We start from the raw sequence: 16,328 nt of genomic DNA, 5'->3' as shown, positions 1-16,328 counted from the left end.
CGGCAAGAATAAATGAAAAGTTTATGTTTAGTTCCTAGACAGCTAAGTATTTATACCCCTTTAACATTTATATTATTTTCTAATATTACAACCAAAACTCTAAGTGGATTATTAGAGGGTTTATGTGACAGGCCGCCCAAAAGTAGAGTCATGCATTTAATAGAATCCTCTTTTGGTTACAATATCAAGTAGTTTGTGGTATATATTAAATTTACTTCCCAATATTTCAGCTCAGTACTGTTTATAGATTTAGTTCAATCAGATCATGCAGTCAGATTAAAGGTTCAAAGTTTCTATCTGGATGCAATCTTCAGCTGATTGCATGCAGTCACTTTGCAGGATTCTCTCCTGCTGGATGAACATGTAGAGGCAAAAACAGGTCCAACTCTTTCATCTATAATCTATGGTGTTGATGGCAGCAGCCCAGTGGATGTTTCTCTCCAGGATGGAGTCACAGCCAAACATGAACAGACTCATGAAGCTACTATGAGGAAAAAAAGCAGAGAGATCATAAAGTTAGAGGTTGAACTGACAAATACTGCAGAATGGGAGGATAAAGATAGAATGAAGCAGAATGAGGAAAAGTGGTCCCTATATCCTCCAGCAGTCTAAGCCTATAGCAGCATAATTATAGAGATAGCTCAAGATAACCAGAGCCTTCAAACTATAAGCTTCAAAAAGGTTTAAGCCTATATTCCTTGTCTGCCTCCCACATCCAGAGGATGTTCTCTTGGGACGTGGTGGCAGTATTTGCTGTTTGAGGTGAGCTGCTGCAAGGAGGGGAGGGGCTGGGGGTTATATTCAACTGCCTGCTGCCATTTCCAAAGGACTGATGTGTTGTTACATGTTTAAGAAACAACATGAAGGGATTTTTAGATCACTTGCAAGATTAGGGCTGGGTAATTTGGCAAAGTTATGTCACAACGTTTTGGTTATAAGATTACAATTTTGGTTCTATCAGAATCTTAAGCATATTTTTTTGAATTAGTGACAAGCCTCTGCTCAGTGTAACCAAACCATTACTGTATGTGAAAAAGTCATAAAAGACACGAAACAACAGACATTTTAGGTCAAAGACCCTTTCAAATGAGATTTTAATCTAAATAGAAGCTGTGTTCCTAACAAATGCAAAGAACATAAAAATACACCTGGGAAGTGGAATAGTAGTGTGGGAAAAATATTTTTTGGCCAAGGAGCTCGTGCTGCTGATCAACTACTTTGAGTAATTCTTTAAAGTTGTGAGAATCGTGTCTGAGCAAACTTTGCACATTACTTTGGGGGAAAAGCCGAACTAGTACCACGAAACGGAAGTAGAGTTTTTCCTCCGTTCGGCTCTCGGACATGCGGGTACCACTACACACACAAGCAAGGAGGTAGGTAAGAAAGTGCATCACTAACGGTTATTCGCTATGATTGTTGGGTCAGATTGAATACGTAGTACATGAGATGGGTTGGTGGTTCAGCATAGAACTGTAATTTATAGAATGTGACCTAAATGATCCATATGATCTCTTCATCTTGGCAGATCATCTACAAGCTCTAATCTTTAACGGTCGAATATCCACAAACCGCACCCCCCTTTAAAGATCAGAGATCACACACCTTGTATCTTGGTTTATTTTCAGTCTTTTGCACGAGATCAAATCCTTACAGAAACATTGTTAAACCTTAACCCTGCAGAGTTAGAAGAGCATGAAGTGATATAAGAAGCCCAGAGGCTAGAGATGTCATTAAAACTTGGCAGTTAAGCTCTAGCTTATGCTAACAGCTATCATCGTTGTCAGACTAAAACCTGCATTTAAAGGTTTGTGCTCTCATTCTGACGCTGAACACATGATCCAGATGTCATTTTTGAGAATAGCTTCCATGTCTCAGCCTTGGGATCCCATTCTAAAAACACCTTCTCCTTCTTAGTTTGTATTTGGAAAAAATATATTCCAGAAATTCTTTAGATAGGAGATAGAATAGAGGGGATGTGTTTTGGGGGCACCCTCCCAGACAGGAAGTTTATCTAGCCAGCACGCCCCATGCTCCTCTGCTGACAAGACACTCTGTTTACAAAGAGTCAGACGTAGCGCAGCGTTTGAAAATGAAACTGCCCCCTCCGGGATGAGCTTCCTGCTCTTCTCAGCTCTCTTATCGCATTTCAGTCCATGCTGGCTGTGGATAAAATGGCTGTCATGACGATCAGATGTGGCTCATTCCCTTGCTAACCCCTGGAGTCCTATTCTGAGATGAGGGCTGCTGGAGGAAAACCCAAGAACCAAGTGATGGACTGAACTAGGGGGCGGTGAGGTGTTTACTGGGAGCATCAACAGGATGGAGCTGCTTTTATACAGAAGGAGGAACACAGTAGATAACAGCTTTATCTTCAGCTGCATGCACATGCTTTGATTGTAATGTGCTGTGTTTCCTGCACACCCCCATTTCATGGATCCCCCAGGACCAATTAAGACAAACTGGACAAAGACAATAGACTGCTGGGGCTATGGAGGCTCCTACCTTCTCTGTGGGTGTTCTGTGATGACCAAAAGCCCAACCACTTCTCCACCATATACTGTACGCCCCTCAGCAGAATCTGGAAGCATCCCAGATGCACCGCTGCTTGTCCGAAATACACGGCACTTTTATTTCTCCGCGCCCGTTACCTCCATATTAGTGTGGAGGAGAGCGGATCGTTCTGGCGGGAAGTCAGGTGATGACAAGCAAAGTGGATCCGGTCGAGTTTAGAGCTAAAGGGCTACATGTGCAGGATGTGGATCATATTAGCTTGACTTTTCTTTTCTTACAGTTAATCAACAGCCGTTTAAATTATGAGCATTGAAATAAAAAAGTAACTGAAGAAAACAAGGTTAGACGAAGAGCTGGTATGACTGAGAAAATAAGATTCAAAGCCTGTTAGTTCACTGCTACAGCATACTGATGCAATTCTGATGGGATCAGAGTCCAAAGTCGCTTCGCTCTGAAAACACTCCTGCTGAAAAACTTTAGGAATCTATGAATGAAGTTTTTTTTTCATTTTCTTTTTACAATTTATACTGAAAACATGTAAATAAATATTTACATGCTGGCATTTTGTGATGAAAATAGGAAAAGGGATTAACCGTTGTGAGTGTGAAGGATTATGGAAGGAATTTTGTTCCAACAATTTGTGGAAACTATAAAAAAAACATCTTAATAAAAGAGAAGTTTTAAGAGTAACTTTGCTGCATAAATGATTATCTTTTTCAGATTGATGTTTATAAATTGGATTCTTATCTAAATTACAGATCCTATTTTCTTCACTTCAAGCCCAATCCAAACTTTTGCATTTGACCAATAAGATGCTGTTTCAAACATCCTTACTGACTTATTGCATCTTTGCTCCTCAGTCATAATTTGAAAGTAATTACATCTGTAAAATATATAAAAGATATATATATAATAGATTCTAGATGCAGGCTGATGTATCCCATTATTATTTTTCGCTTGATATTGGAGTGATTTGCGATACAATGTCGGACTCGGATACCTCTAGCTTTCCCACTATTTCTGTCTTTTGTTGACCTGAAGACTTTTTATAACAACAGTCTCACCAGTAAAATTTGTTTTCAAAGGCAAAGTAAGCAGTAGCAATGCCTGGGTGTTTGCAGGTTCAACATAATTTTTTTGGGCTCCTGCTTCCATAGTGAAAGATGGATGGATCAGCAACATTCAAGCTGAAGCAGTGAGACGGTTCCAGATGCTGAATACTACAGTAAATCAGAGCTATAAAACTTTATTTACCAATCGCTTCACAGCAGTAACATGCTACGGTACAAACAAACACAGACAGACACACCTCAGCACACCTCCACCAGGGAGGCGCAGACACCAGATGTCTGTCGGCTGCTCTCCTCCAGCCAAACGCAAAATCAGCAGATTACAAGAGGGAAACCGAATAGATTTATTTTTTCTTGATTTCGACCCAATGTCGGTAAACACATTAATATATCTGTGAATACCCAGGCTTCAGACCCGCCACATGTGACCCTTAGTATTGGGGTGAAGATGTTAATGACTAACCAGCTTAAAACCGGGAGGACACACTTGCTGCACTCCTAAAAGTGAAAGGAACAATTCACAGCAAATGTCTTCTTATGACACGTTTGATACAATGTCAGGATATGTGATCAAAAATTCAATTCTAATTCTGCTTCTTTTCTGTACCAATTAGGATAGAAAAGAGTCAAATTCTGTTTTCATTGCTAAGAGCTAAAATGCATGGGTCCACAGAGACTTGATCTTAATTTTTCCTCTTTCAGTATGCAGCTTGTGACTGAGATGGTGTCCTACTATTTACTCATTTAAAGCCTACACAAGGAATGCCGAGAACTTAGAGAGTTAAATTGTAGTTTGGGTTTTACTCAAAGGCAGGTGACTGTGCTGCCTTCATGCTCTTTGAACACCTGACATCCATCTCATCTGCTTTATTAGACAGAACCTTTCATTTAGTGAGAGGATGCTGACCAACCTTTTATAAAGGTTCCTCCTATTGAGACGTTTACCAAATAAAAGCACAGATGCCACCTAGGATGGAACATAAGCTCCTCTGTCAGTGTCATTCACATTATTTGAGAAATTTATCTTCCTCACCTTAAGATAACAGCAACCACCAGGTCTCTGCTTTCTGTATAATGGTGTCAGACTTTAACTAGAGAAGCAGAGGAAGTAGAAGACTAGCAACAGGTGTCTGGGAGAAAACCTGGAGGCAATTGCTTGGAAAGCTGGAGATGCTGCTCCTTTCCTGGAAGAGTTAGAACACTGAAGAGGCGTTTAAATATCATGTTTATCTATGTGCTTTTAGCTTCTATCAGCTTTCTTTTTGCATAAATAACCCAAGAGTTATTTTAACAATAACTTGCATCTCAGATAAACCTGCACTCAGGCTCAGACTTTCGATGGTTCCTCATTTGTTCTGTGATACTTGGTGGTAAACTGGAGATGAGCTTCTCTGGACCCTGTGAGGAACTAAACCTCCTCTACTGCAGTTTAGATGGTGTTTTTTACTCTGAGAAAAGTCGAAGTGTCGTTCTGTGTTCTTGTGGGGGAGCTACCTCCTCAGACTGTTTTCTACGGCGGTGTTTGTTCCCCATGGCTCTGGTGCCAGTCCTGCTGTTCCTCCTCTGCTGAAGGAGTCAGTCATTAGCAAGGAGGTAATATTTCAGCCCAGTAAAGCTCCGTGTATCCCGGTGGTCCGATTGGCTCGCGTTGTATGCCCCTGGTCCATTCCCTGTCACTGGTTTATTTTGGGAATGTGGGTCAGTGCATATCCGTTTCCATGGTATGGATCTAACCTTTCAAAGCAAAGTTCACGCTTCCTCTTCTGTATCTAAAGCTTTTTCATTATTTGGCCAAACAGAGCCATTTTTGCATCAACAGAAAGCCATCCTTACATCATGCTCCTTCCATGAAGCACACTTTAATTTAACTTTAGGAATTTACCTTTTTTATTATTATTCATTTTATTGACTTTCAGAGCATCAAGTTATTCTGCAACTATCTCAGTAATTCTCTTTATAATGTTGTGAAAACATTATCCTAATTGGATCATGAAGCGTGCGCATCGAGTCGGTTTCACGGATGTGTTTAAGGTGGGTCCCCAAACAGAACCAGATCCAGTAGACTGCTTTATGCTGTGCATTCGCTACAGGCCAGATCTTTCCGAGGCCCGCCCAAACAAAGACGTGTCTTTTTCTCATTATTACTTATTTCTGCTGTCTGTCTGTGAGTCTACACCACGCACATCCATATCGGAGCAACATCCTCACACAGTGGGAACCTGTAAACATCCACCACAGCTCAGCTTCAGTCTCAGAGAAAACATGCGGTATATAGCAGGAAGGGGCTGTTTGCTTGGGGAATGAAACGCTATAGCTGATTATTATGGCTGACTATGATGGGCAGACCACCAGGGCTGTGACAGCTGATGTAACGGCCTCAAGGGTGAGATAAAGGTTTACATATTACACAAGCAATTTAGATGTTTTCTAAACATGTTGCCAAGACAGTGGGAGTTGGCAGCTCTCTCCTTGTTTAGGTTTCCTTTATTCCCCCCCCCCCCCCCCCCCCCCCCCCCCACACACACTTTTACTCTGCCCCCCCCCCCCCCCCCCCCCTTTTGGGTTTTCGATGCATTTCTGAGTGAATCAGGAAGGAGCAGAAAGCACAGGCTGAAGTGAGGCACTCCGCTCTTTGTGTTCTCTATGAACTGTGAGTGAGCTAATAAATTCTTTCAGCCACTCAGCGTAGTATTCACAAATATCCCCCAAAGATTACTCACACAAATCACAGCACAATGGAGGCCAGCGTAAGGCAACCCCCAGCTCTGCAGGGCCTGGGGGGTGAAGAGATGGTGCAGCTCTGCCCAGAGTCAAACGCTTTATAATGGCCTGTAATGGTATATTCAAGAGGAAGGTGTGAAGCGGAACAACGGCGAGTCGGAGAAGGGAGAATGAGATAATAAGCTGAGCTGTGGAGGGGAATGTGGTGGACAAATATAAAAGAGGATTAGACACGTAAAAAGGGAGAAAGGAGGGTGCTGGGTGTGTGGAGCTGGCATGTTAGCGATGATGAATATGACGGAGGGGGGTGATTCCAGAAGCCAAGCAGGGACATGATTAACTCCTGGATCTTTTGTGTTTCTCATCTGACTGCAGAGTGGCGATGAAAGGGGCCTGCTAAGCCTGGCATTCCACCCCAATTACAAGAAGAATGGCAAGCTCTACGTCTCCTACACCACCAACCAAGAGCGCTGGGCCATAGGACCACACGACCACATTCTCAGAGTGGTCGAATACACCGTTTCAAGGTAGTGGAGTCTCCACAAACACAGCTTTAATGTGCATTTTATTTATTTTTAATCAAATGTACTTTTCTGTTTTAAAAGCATGATCAAAACATCAAGCCAACATTTTCACATTCTTGTTGTTAATATTTCTTCCTTTTTCTCCAGCGAAGATTCAAAAAACATTCTTAACTTCAGTAAATGTTTGTAAATTATCCTTATAAACCTGATGCAGTCTACCTGTGCATAAGTGAGCACGTGTTTCAGAGAAATGTAACAATAATAATACATTTTTTTTAATGCACTTAAATTTAAAAGGAAATCTCAAGATGCCACAGTAACAGGTAGTTTAAAACAGTTACTAGATATGAGGAAAAATATCAACAGACAATAGAATAAAATATAGCTGACTTTAAAATTGTGGGTGTTAAAGCCTGTGTTAAACAGGAAAGTCTTTAGACGCTTCTGAAAGACCCCTGCAGATTGTGGGGCCCTCAGGGACTCTGGGAGGGCATTCCAGAGCCGTGGGGCGACTGCCTGGAAGGCCCTATCGCCCATAGTGAAGAGCTCAGTCTTTGGCTGGTGGAGGCAGTCCATCAAACGTAAATCTGCATAATTACCTCCCCACTAATGCCATATAAGGCTATGACTTCCCAGACATGTTAATTCGCAGAAATTACATTGAAGACGAAGAAGAAAAACTTGAAAGGTTCGCGGATCAAGGTTCTGCTGACTGAGAGCTCAGCAGCAGAACTAAAGGACCAGAAAATCCAAGCAGTGGGACAAAAAAATAAAGAAAGATGGAAATGCCATGGTTGCACTGTTACAGAAGTAAAAATAAAATAAAATGAATAAAAATAATGTAAAATGAAAGACAATTTGATCCAAAAAAAAGTTTATGAGAAATACTGATGGCGGCAAGAGGTGCAACATATGATGTAAATGATTAATAAGAATTCACCTTCAACCAACACAACATTATTTTACTCCCTGTTTGTAATCCGTTAGTAATGTGTAAGATTTTTTCGTTTATTTTCGTCAATATTTGATACAGATGAACCAAAAAATGGTTCAAACGTAACGATTTATAATCTCTTAACTCTTCATATACAAAACAATATTTTAGCCCTACATCTCATGTGAAGATCCTCCTGAAAAAATGGGAGCTTAATTAATGGTTAGTGAATCGATAGGATCGATCACCTTTAGATTAATTAATTAATCAGTAACTTGCATCCATTGTTGCTTTCTCTGTTTGGTGGCGAGCAGGGATCACCTGTGTTCACCTGCCTGGTAGCGCACTTAGAATGAGCGTCCATGACAGAGTTTTCTTGGTGCAGACTTGAGCTCCTCAACTCAAATGTTTCTCACATATGTCCAAATAGTTATCAGTCCGTTACTCTGACAGGGTTTCCGCAGGTCATTAAAAATCATTAAAAGTGATTAAAATATTATTTTTAAAATTAAGGCCTTAATTTTCATTAAAATTAATTTAATGTGATTATTGTGGCATTTAAAATGCTTTATCTAAAAAAGTGGAGAAAAAGCTAGGGAATGGGGAAAATGCCAATTTTGACAAAAAGTGTCTGGAAAACGAGGAATTCGGGACATGGCTGCAGCCTGTCCACGGTAAAGATGACGAAGGATTTTCCATGTTTTATTTACATATATATATATATATATATATATATATATATATATATATATATATATATATATGTCTTAACATCTTTACAAACAGCAGTCAGGGGTCATTTATGAAAGAGAGCTTGAAATTTGAAAAAAAAGTAGAACTAAATTTCCTTACCTTTGAAATAATGTAATTTAATGAAGAAATATAAAAAAATTGGTCTGAAGGAACCTAACAGCCATGTGTGTTGTAAAAACGGTGGCGTCCTGCCGAGGCGGTGGGGTACCTCCTGTAAAAGTTGCTTAAGGCACAAACATATTTAAAATCTTTTACATTTTGCTTCACTCAGCAGTTCTTCAATAATAAGCATCTGTCTAACCTAGAAACACCCAATAAGATGCAGAGATGTGTCTGTTTTAACGATACAAACTGTAAAAAGTTCTGCAAACAGATTCTTAAAAACAGTTTAGATTCATCGAAGTTTAAGTACTGACTTTAGCAACAGTAACTTCAACACTGCAATTACCTAAAGATGCAGAGAAAACACCTGAGAACTTGTGTAATGTGGATTTCTAATGCAATCACAGCACTAAGATTTGTTCTGCTGAGCAGCACCTCTGTGATGATGAGTGTTTTACCTGGGCTGGTACCTCACACTCACTTCATCATTCCTCATGCTTAAAATAACTAAGTTTTCTCACGAAGGAGTTAAACTTTTCTGTCTAATGTACTTAATTATAGTACTGCCATGCAGTCCTAGTGACTGCAGCATAGTCTTTTAATGGAGGATTCCTATGAAGTAATTGCACTCAGAGCACATATGGGTTTTTTTCTCTTTGGCAATCTCCTTTTTAAGAGTCCTAGAATTACCCGAAATAACACGTAACCTATTACAACGCATTAGATGACGTCTCTATCTGACGAAATCCACAGCTAGACTCTGCAGCATCTTGATGTCTGCGTTATTCCCCACCCAGCGGCTTTCCCTGTCTAAGACATCACAGCCCACAAACTAAAAGGTCTTCAGACACCAAAGTGTTTTTTTAAGTTCTGATTTTTTCCATCTTTTATGATATTCTGAGTTATTATGTAATTAGATGAAATCTGAATTGTTGTTTAATATCTTTAGTGTGAATCAATATGGTTGAAGGTAAATGAAAATGAAAGTGTAGGGATGTTGAGGAACAGTATTCTCATTATCAGTTCGTATGAAATCGTACGAAAAGTTATGCGCAGTAATTTCATACGTTTTTGACCTTTTTTTCTTAGCAATTCGTCGTATTTTTACGTTTTGCCTCGAGACAAGATATCGTTGAGCGTGCAAATCTTACGCCCCATTAAATAACATAGAATTTAACATACAATTAACCCTAACCCTAAGATACAAAACAGCAAGCAACCTAGTTAGAGACATGAAGAAGAGATTATTACACTGTTTTTCCCAGTTTTACGTCCGTCCGCGGATCTGCTTTTTTCGTCTGTCTGGCTGCGCATGCGCACTGATCTGTTTTTGCGAGGAAAAACGTCAAAAATGTACGAAATGGTGTGCTTAATTTTTCGTACGATTTCATACGAACTGATACTGAGAAACGTACAAAATACTGTGCATAACTTTTTGTACGATTTCATATGAACTGATAATGAGAATATGTTGCAGTTGCGAGGAAAGTCTCCATTGCTCTATGAAGAAAGTTAAGAGTTGCCTATGTTTTTTCTATAGGAAAAACCCAAACCAGGTGGACCCCAGGACCGTCCGTGTGCTAATGGAAGTAGCCGAGCTGCACAGGAAGCACCTGGGAGGTCAGCTCCTGTTCTCTCCTGACGGTCTGCTGCACATCATTCTGGGAGATGGTATGATCACTCTGGACGACATGGAGGAAATGGATGGACTCAGGTTTGATCACCTCCCCAAAGAATCCTAATGCGAAGGTTCAGACCATGTTTGGTGACAGAGGGTTGTGTGTGTTTGAATGCAGCGATTTCACCGGCTCCGTCCTCAGGGTAGATGTGGACACAGACATTTGTACGTCCCCCTACTCCATACCACCCAACAATCCGTACTTTAACAGCACCAACCAGCCACCGGAGATCTTTGCACATGGATTACATGACCCAGGCAGGTAAGTCAGGCATCTGCATCCATACCCCTGGACCTTTAACTTTCACAGACATTTTTTTGAGATGGTAGAACACACACTACAGCATGATTTAAAGGGGAACAAAAAGATAGATAAATTTTTTTTGTTTATTTTGGTTTAACTCTATAAAGAGTTAAACTGCATTAATAAGCACTGGCCTGCATAGGCCTTTTTTCCATTAATTCTGTAGGTCCAAATATGTTTCCATGTTCTCAGAATCTCTTTAATCAGACCAATCCCTCCTTTTTGGCAGCAGTGCCTGCAGATATGTTTGTGTGTCGGTTTTTCAGAAGTGCTAAAAAAGAAAAAAACTGTGGCAGCAATTCAGCTTTAGATTTGGAAAATCTCTTTGCACATGGAAAATGTTTAGATCTGCACTTCCTCCACCCATGAATTTGAGTTTAGTTATTAGAATATGAACTGCATGTTAATAAAAGCGAACACGCAAAAAAGGTTTGCAGACGTTCTCTGCTGAGTTTCAAAAACAGATCAGTTTGAACCTTTTATAGTGATCTGGTCTGTGTGAACAAACACGATTGCACCTGTTTAAAGACATGCAGGCTTTCAGAAGATCAGGCCCTAAATTTTAGCAGCTAATTTATCAGTAAACAGAGACATTTGTGGGGAAACATTTAATCTTCATAAACATAAAATTAAATGAATTGATAAAAAACAGCCAGACCTATTATTTCCTTGGCTTGGTCTAGCAGAAAGCTATCTTGCAGCAGAAACAAGACTGAATATGTTGAACTTCTTTGTTGTGTTCTGTGTTCTGAAGGTGTGCAGTGGATCGCCTACAGACAGACAATGGCAGCCTTGTTATTCTCTGCACAGATGCCAGCGGTAAAAACGCATCAGCAGGAAGAATATTAGAAGTTACAAAGGGAAAGGATTATGGTGAGTCATAATATTTACTTTTTGATGTTCAGGAATATCTCATTGTTTTAAAAAGTTAGTTCTGTCCACAGCAGTAACCAAGCACAACCTTTGCATGAGTTGGATTGACGCTGTTTCCATTTGACTTAATCTTTTTAAATAAACTTTGATATTTATTCCATGAAAACCGACATCTGTTGTTTTAGATGGCTTTCATTTCACAGCAGCTCATTGTTTCAGAAGCAAATTTAGAAATCATATGATGAAGAATAAATGGAAAACAGCATGACTGGAAGCAGATTACTTTTTGTCTTAGTCCAAGGAATGTGGAAGTTGGTCCCAGAGAAAAATTTCAAAGCTCTGAACAGTAATGGCTGTAAAGATGATGCCTAAGTGCTGCAAAGAACAGCTGGGACGGATCTAGTTCTTCTTAAGCTGTGACAAAAATAAGACTCATTAAAGCGTGAGTCATGTTGTTTGATATTTTAGACACTTTTACCTCCAGCTGTACCACAAAAATGGACAAAAACTACAAAATAGATTTAAATTAATTAGATTTGCAAATATGAGTGAAGCTAACATAGTTTAGCTCAAAAAAGTTCAAAATTTAACATTAATCATCATAATTTTATAGAACATGATTCCTGCTATTAGAACTTATCCATGATTGTATTAAACTATTTAATGGATAATTTTACTTAACCAATTTTTTACTTGCCTTAAAGGGGAACGCCGTTTTTTTTTTTTTTTTTACATTGGCCCCTTGATTTAACGTTATTACATCATGTTCTACTCCCCCATATGAGTTTTGTGTCATAGGGAGCCGTTCTGAAGATATTCCGATGGGGAACTAGTTGAAGGCACAAACTAAACTGTTCATAATTTACTCTTTATGGTACGCCAGCATTCATAACATGTAGGCGAATCACTGCCCCCAGACATCCGCGGTTATATTGGATGACGTCATACACGCGCGCACTGGAGTCAAAACAGGCAGCCCGGGCCACATGCGGCTACGCTCTACCCCTTATATTCATTCTAGCTAATCTGAATCGTCTGATTCCATTTGGAGAGCGAGATCATCTGTGGTAGTAGCACTAGACATCTTCCAGGCATGTGAGGAAAACTAGCAGCAGTTCACCGGACAGGAAGAATGAACGGTAGTTGGCGCACGCGGATGATGTCATACATGCGCCGCTTCGTTTTTAAAAGATAAAAATATAACCGCGGATATTTGGCAGTGATTCACGCTGGCGTACCATAAAGAATAAATTATGAACAGTTTAGTTTGTGCCTTCAAGTCGTTGCCCATAGGAAGACGTTACTTAGATATAACGGAATATCTTCAGAACAGCTCCAAATGACACAAGACTTATGGGTGAGTAGAACATGAATGTTCCCCTTTAAGATGCTTTGCTAACATTACTCATCAAAACCAGGAAGAAAATAGTAAAGCCACTAGAGGCGGGGAATTGAAAGCAGCCATCACTGCCATTTCCCGTTCTCTGGTTGGTCTAATCCTCAAAGTGCAAGAGGTTGATATGTCCAGCTGTTTTGGGTTGACTTTTGCTGGGCTGAACGGGGCGGGGCCAAAGAGGTTGTGGTCAAATGAGTGGGGGCCAGAAGCAGCATATCAATTAAATTCAATTCAGTTTATTCATATAGCGCCAATTCACAACACATGTCATCTCAAGGCACTTTACAGTTCACCAAATCATACAGCGAAATTGATTCAAAGTTTTCTATCTAAGGAAAACATCGATTCATTGACTCAAAGGCAATCCCTCACACTAAGCATGCTTGTAGAGACAGTGGAGAGGAAAAACTCCCTATTAAAAGGGAAGAAACCTTATCAGAGCATTATTCCTTTGTCATCCTAGTTTTACGTGCTTTTGTTAAGCCATGCAGGTCTCTAAAATGATCGATTTAGTCTCAAGATGTTTTCCAAAACAATCTCAGATGTAGTTTGTTACTCTAGTGTAACTCAATAAAATGAGAGGCTGCCATGCTTATAGGTTGGAAGCTAACTGTACTCGGCTACTTGGTCCTTTTATGGTGGTCAGTGAAGTGGAGACTATGTTCCAGACTACAAATAAAACAGATTTTATAAAGACCTATCAGAAAGGGAAAAGTGTTTATCTGATGCCATGCAAGAGGAGTTTTTGCAGGTTTTCAGTCTATCAGTGGGGTTTAAATTAAACCTGCATCTCCTTGTTCTTCACAGAAAACGAGCCTTCAGTCTATGACCTGCAGTCCAGTGGAGGGGCTCCACCTGTGGGGGGCTTCATCTACAGGGGCTGTCAGTCGAGAAGACTCTATGGCAGCTATGTGTTTGGAGACAGAAATGGGTAAGGATTAAAAAAGACAGACATTTAACAAAAGTCCTAATTTCAGATGTGCTTCATAAGGAGAATGATCCAGGTTTCTATAAGTAGAGTTTAATTCTGAGAGCTTTTTTTACAGAAATCACTCCAGATTCCTTTTCCAACAGGAAACGGGCTGAAAAAACATCTGTTCTGCAAGAAAAGGGTTTCAAAAACCATCAAAGTTCATAAGGAAATATAAGATTATCAGAAGGAAAATGGACCAGATAGAATAGGGAGCCATGAAGGAGCTGTCCCTTTAATTGACAGATGCTGTAACCCGGTTACACCCATATAGGCAAAACAAGTTTTCTGTTACTATCACCACAGCAGAGTTGCCCAATGAGTGTAAATTGAGACTAGCATCCTGTCCTGTGCTGTTCACACTTTTCCTCGGTTTGTAATTCATCCCACTTTGCTGATGTCAAGCTCTGATGCTCGAGTAAGCAAAGGAAGTAAATATTGTGCTGGTGCGCTATCAGGAGTTGGCACAGCGTTTAAAACAATGTGTGGTCGCTGAATCCTGGGTCTCATTACAATCTTGGAGCGAATCGCTGCGGCTGAAGAAAAGCCCCGGCACAATGTTTGTTTTGAAACTAAAGCTGAGGTCTTAAATAACATCAGTGGTGACTTTGGTTGGAAAAGGAGATTGATCCTTGAACTGTAGTATAAGAAGTAGGAGCTCAGCCTGATAGTAATTCAAACTCTGCCACTTGTAGCCTGATTGTGCGGCCGATAAAGACGCTTTTGAACACTCTGTGTGTTTTGTTTGCCTCAGGAACCTGCGGATCCTTCAGAGGTCTCCGTTTGCCACATCCCCAGATGGTGAGCAGTGGCAGGAGAAGGCTCTGTGTTTGGGCTCGGTCTCCTGCGGCTCTGCCCTCGTTGGGCACGTCCTGGGTTTTGGAGAGGATGAACTCGGTCAGTATCCCATCTTCCTCTCTGATGAACGACGAAGTCACTCAGTCAACCTCTATTCTGTTCTTAGATCATCCATGATGTATTTTTTTTAATCAAATTTAGTGTTTAAATCATGAATCGTTACAAAAACATTATTGGGGTTTATTATTTTACTTTTATTCTTTTACGTATTTTAAATTTTCTTTGTAATTTAGTTGTCCATATGCTTCCATTATAACATTTTCCCAGCTAGAGATGCCATTCAATACATAATGATCTTCACAGAGGTGAAATATCCTCCAGGTCAACCTAGGAACACCGGTTTATTTTAAACTAGGCTCCAGTATAATTAGTACCTGAATAACTGAGAGTCAGAAGTGTAATTCTTAAAGCAACACTGGAGCCTTTAGCCAGGCGCTTGATTTGGCTTGCAGGTTTAACGCCCCTGAAGGCCACTGCCATTTCTGCACTGTGGCTAAATTAACTAGCTTCCCACTCTGGTTTGGAATCCAACCCACTTATAGCAGCACTGGTTAACCTTTGACCCCAGTATCACCCTAATATGAGACATTAAATGATTAGTCGGCACCATATTCATCTCCTGCTGCTTATCGATGCTCCTCCTTTGGGCTGCTCTTCTCATAAACTCTTCTTCTGTAACCTCAGAGCGTTGATCTGTCTCTCAATGGGTCATGTGACCAAGAGCACCGCTTTGTTAAACGCTTTCTGTCACAAGAGCGAACTAAGCTGATAGTTGTTGTTAGCCTTGCCTTAGCTGATCAGACTTATTTCTGGTTCCCTGATGGATGATTTCATCTAGAAGATGAATTTTTCCTTTAGTTAACGAGAAACTTGATGACATCTCAATCTGCTGGTCTGAATTTAATCCTCTATCAGAACCAGAACACACAGGGAGGCTGGTTCATTTAGAGACACGTCAATGTAGGGTTGGGTGAAATGCCTACAAATCTAACCTCAGTTTTTTTTCTCCCTTTCATAACAACATTTTTTTTTGTTTTATAATGAAAAATTACAGTCATTAATCTCAACAACTAGCTCTTATTTCAATCGTCCCCTCTGGAAAGTTATGGACTGATATCTTTTTTTTTTTAAATAGTGTCCTGGCAATGTGGCAATAAGAATAATTGCCTTGATGCCAAAAATGGGCCCAACAAATTTTGCTTTCACAAGTGGAGCAGTACGGCTATCGCCATAGTGTTCCGCTTGATTTATGCATATAAATTGCTTTATTATATGCAGGGAGTTTTACAGTTTATATGGACACTGCAATGTAAGCAGAACAGGAAAGGAAAAACAGGAAAAAGGAGAAAATATGAAAGAAAGAGGAGATAAAAGGGAGATAATGATAAAACATCTTCAGTCTGCTTCTGCAAAGAGATGTAAAAAGAAAAACACAACCAACAGATATAGTATAAGAGATAAATAAAGTGGCACCTTGATACTATTGTTGAAGTATAAGTAGTATTATTTAATCTCACATGTATACTGATGTCAGTCTTAGCTATGGAAGCCCAAGGAGTCCATTGGTGGAAAAAAAAAGAACCTAGATTTTCCAAGAATTTAATCTTTATAAAACAAATTGATTATTCTCCCAG

General features: G+C 40.0%; 1 protein-coding gene across 1 annotated transcript in view; it reads left to right on the top strand.

Moving 5' to 3' along the window:
- The window catches only part of LOC119773882 (hedgehog interacting protein), a 44,844-nt gene that overhangs the window by 12,994 nt on the left and 15,522 nt on the right, over positions 1 to 16,328 (top strand). Inside the window, exons 5-10 of the mRNA XM_038271081.1 lie at positions 6,678 to 6,829; positions 10,156 to 10,329; positions 10,412 to 10,555; positions 11,352 to 11,470; positions 13,674 to 13,797; positions 14,591 to 14,733. Of these exons, the coding sequence (XP_038127009.1) occupies positions 6,678 to 6,829; positions 10,156 to 10,329; positions 10,412 to 10,555; positions 11,352 to 11,470; positions 13,674 to 13,797; positions 14,591 to 14,733 (856 nt within the window). The remainder of the gene's footprint in view (positions 1 to 6,677; positions 6,830 to 10,155; positions 10,330 to 10,411; positions 10,556 to 11,351; positions 11,471 to 13,673; positions 13,798 to 14,590; positions 14,734 to 16,328) is intronic.

The sequence above is a fragment of the Cyprinodon tularosa genome, unplaced genomic scaffold (genome assembly GCF_016077235.1).
Source record: "Cyprinodon tularosa strain WSP-4 unplaced genomic scaffold, ASM1607723v1 ctg79, whole genome shotgun sequence".
NCBI classification, from domain to species: domain Eukaryota; kingdom Metazoa; phylum Chordata; class Actinopteri; order Cyprinodontiformes; family Cyprinodontidae; genus Cyprinodon; species Cyprinodon tularosa.
The sequence above is the reverse complement of the archived record's forward strand: the minus strand, read 5'-3'. Positions and strand labels throughout refer to the sequence as shown.